Source organism: Sinocyclocheilus anshuiensis, unplaced genomic scaffold, assembly GCF_001515605.1.
Source record: "Sinocyclocheilus anshuiensis isolate Anshui unplaced genomic scaffold, SAMN03320099.WGS_v1.1 scaffold454, whole genome shotgun sequence".
NCBI classification, from domain to species: domain Eukaryota; kingdom Metazoa; phylum Chordata; class Actinopteri; order Cypriniformes; family Cyprinidae; genus Sinocyclocheilus; species Sinocyclocheilus anshuiensis.
In genome coordinates this window covers 1,941,236-1,945,037 of record NW_015548217.1, presented here as the reverse complement: position 1 = coordinate 1,945,037, position 3,802 = coordinate 1,941,236, and the positions used below count along the sequence as shown (strand labels likewise).

The following is a 3,802-nucleotide window of genomic DNA, read 5'->3' as shown; positions in this document are numbered from 1 at the left end:
CCAATGTCTTTGCTGCTGACCTTTGATGATCCAGTTCAACCATACTAATAAGCAAAAATTACTTTAGAGAAACTAACAATTGTGCTTCGTTTTTTTATTGCTGAAGAGTTTCTTCTCCTGCGTTCTACTGTACAGACGTGAATTTACTTTTGCTTCAGCCTGATTTATTCATTACACTTTTTGGTGTGAAAGGGCTTTTATATTTGCTATAAATTGAACTTCTTATATTAAAAACAATCAAGCCCTGCTTATATTAAAAAAGTAACGCAAAAGTAATATAACGCATTACTTTCCATAAAAAGTAACGAAGTAACGCAATTAGTTACTTTTTTAGGGAGGAGCACAATATTGTAATGCATTACATTTAAAAGTAACTTTCCCCAACACTGATTGTCATGTAGGTTTTTTTTAATGATTGGCCCCTATTTCTGAAAGTATGTCAGCAGTTTGATATAAAGAAATAAAAATAAATGCTACAAAAAATTATATTTAGACTTTTAAATCATTTGGTCTAAAGAGTCTCTTTTGATGGAGTCCAGTGATACCATTTTTGTCTGTCTGCAGTTTTAAATTTGGACATAAATTACTGTATCTCACTGACATTTTAGCTTGTTGAAACAAAAGTAGGTAACCATCACTGACATTTAGTGTGACGACACATTGATGTCCTAAGACACGAAACGATCGGTTTGTGCCAGAAACCGAACAGTATTTATATCATTTTTTACCTCTAATACAATTCAATTTCCTCTCATTTAAATTCAGATTATTAGTCCACTACCCCTGGGAGTCACTCAGCCAGTTTCAGGACGATCTGATGTTGCATTACAAAATAAAAGCCCTCCAAAAACTCATATTATACCTGTTCTGCCTGTGATTTTGAATAACTCTAAAAAGGAAACTCCCTGTTTCCACAGACTAATTTCTATTCATATTAATTATTTTGTAATGGGAAATCAGACAGTCCTGACACTGGGGAAATTACATTCTGGACAGGTGTACTGTTAATCAAAAGTGAAACTTTTTTGTGAAAACAGGGAGTTTTCTTCTTATAACTATGTGAATTTACAGATAAATATGGTTATATACAAGTTCATTAAAGGGTTTTATTTTGTTATTTCTCATCAGACAGTTATTTGTTTATTTCTAAAATTCTACATTTAATATTACTCAACATTTGAAGTCATTTTCATTTTTATCAGACCGTTTTTTAAACATTTGTATTATTTTAGATGCATTCATTCATTGACAGAGAAACTGGCTCAATAAATGAATGCCAGAGAGCGCCTTTCCCTTGATCTGAGTGCTACACGCTATTACCGTAACGCCTAGTATATGCGCGAAACAACGTGGCGGCTAGAATGCCCGTGTTCTTCAAAGTGGAGGCTGGCCTGACCGAATTTATGCAGTTACTTTGATGTTCGATGTAAATATAAGATATATAGCCTATATGCACTTTATAGGCAAAAAACACATCTTTCCTACTTAATTCACAATATTTGATTTTCTAAAATTAATTAATAAAGGTTACTCTAATGGTCACCTGTCATAATAAGGGCATCCCCATATTTCATCAGGAGCACTGCCTGATCTGTCGCAGTTCTTTGTGGTCTCCTGTATTAGATCATACAGATGTTTAGTGACACAGATCAGGCTTTTCGGAATGAGGCAATGCAGTGAACGAGCTCTGCTGTCTCTGAAGATGATGATGATGATGATGATGTGTGAGTGAGTGAGTGGGTGTGTTCACTCCAGTGCCATGCGCTGCGATCCTGACAGCGTTCACATTACAGTCCACTCCGCGCATGAGAATGACAAACACGGCTTAAGCTCTCGGACGAGTTTGGAGTCATTCGGATTACAGTTTTGGAGACCGTTTGGAGATTCGATTCGCCACCTGAGGAGTTTACGATGTCAGGCTCGTTTTGTCGAAGTTTATACTCCTTCAACGGGGATCAGCATCAGCAGGGACTGAAGTTTGAGGCTGGAGAAGTGATCAGAATAACGCAAGCTCTGGACGGAGGCTGGTGGGAGGGAGAGAAGGACGGAGTCAAGGGATGGTTTCCCTCAACTTACGTGCAGGTGGAGGTAAGATCGTCATCACAGGTGTGTGTGTACCTGTTTTTCTATTCTGGTGGGGACTTAAACCTGAATACACACAGACTCATGGGGACTCGTGTCACGGTGTGTGTGTGTTTATCATCTGCTCTAACTGAACCATCGTGTCTAAACACGGGAACTGTATCGGCTACCTTACATGTGACACATTTGGGTTGTAAAACATTGTGGGAACGTTGTTTTGAAATGTTTCTAACACGTTGAAATGTTCGCTTTTCTGGTCGTGACTAGAACGTTCCTAAAAGATTTAAAAAAAAAACCGTTATAACTCTGTTTCACCGAAAATGTAACGTCATTTGAACGTTTATTTATAACATTCTTAGAACGTTAAAATGTCCAGGTTTCTTATCGTGGTTGTAAAGGTAACAAAAACGTTTCTTAGAACGTTCGGTAGGCTACAAATAAAATGTTTAGGACGTTCTGAGAACGTTATTTTAAGAGCGTTTCTATCTCAACAGAGAACTTTAATGAAGTTCAAATAACTTAAGCATGTTCCGGTAATGTTGATCTCAGAACCTTTTCTCATATCAATAAAGAATAAACATTTGAACTTTTGGCCTAACATTTATATAACTTTTAAATAGCCATATTGGTGAAAGTTGTGAGAACTTTCTGAGTCGTTCTTTCTTTAGCCGATAATCCCGCGGGGGGGTTTCAGTGTGGAATCTGTGATTCATTCAGTAGCCTACCTAATGCCACTCGTTTACTCGCCCATCGAAACGTTTCAAACCGGTTCTGAATGTTTGCGATGAAGAAAGGGCATGAGTTTCCCTCATGATGGGCATCTGTCTCTGATGAAGCGATACCAGGAACGGCTCGAGACTTCCTCGTTTCTCAAGCTCGGTCTTTTCATATCGCTTGGTCAACATGAAACTTACAAGAAAGTTAGAAATTACATTAGAAATAGTCACATGCTGATGTACACTCAGGTCAGTAGAGAGTGGGTCGGTCCATGTTGATATCACATGACCAGCCTAGTGTTGTTGACCAAGTTACTACAATCAATAAAACAATGTTAATACTGTGTTTACTTTACATGGCCCCTTCAGTGCTCAAAAAACTTTACAAAAAGCATAAATATAAAAAGTGCATTTATCACATTCCGACATAAACACAATAATTAGAGCGATTAAGGGAATCTAAACTTGCCTTACAATCGATTCAACTATGATTCAGAGGGTAATGATTCCAGCTGTTATCAAACAAATGTTAAAATTACATGACAACTATTATTCAAGTTAGGCTACTCGGCAATATGTGTAAACACAAAAATTGCGGTGCAGGGTAGGAGTGGAAGATATGGCCAAAATATGATTTCACAGTATGAGGTATTTTATTTCAGAATAACTATATATCGCATTATAGTTATTAAAAGTTAAGAATAAGAACAAATTGAAAATAATAACTGATGCAAATAACAAACAATAGGACAAATACAATATAAGATTTTAGGTTTAACAGCATTCAAGTAAGAAATAGGCTACTACAGAAATTAAATAATCAAATGTAAATGAAACACTGCATAGTATTCACTGTAAGAATTATTCACCGATCCTTATTAAAGCTACTACATTTTTTCAGTCAAGATAAGTGATTTTTTCCTGATTTATTTCCCCGTTTAAAAGTACTGTTGGAACAAATAAGCTAGTAGAGTCACATGATCCCCCCCCCCCCCCCAAACCCA

General features: G+C 36.7%; 1 protein-coding gene across 1 annotated transcript in view; it reads left to right on the top strand.

Moving 5' to 3' along the window:
- Positions 1–1,580: 1,580 nt before the first annotated feature.
- gas7b (growth arrest-specific 7b) overlaps positions 1,581–3,802 on the top strand; it is a 41,699-nt gene continuing 39,477 nt past the window's right edge. The window contains exon 1 of the mRNA XM_016440863.1: positions 1,581–2,088. Within this exon, the coding sequence (XP_016296349.1) occupies positions 1,912–2,088 (177 nt within the window). The 5' untranslated portion in view covers positions 1,581–1,911. The remainder of the gene's footprint in view (positions 2,089–3,802) is intronic.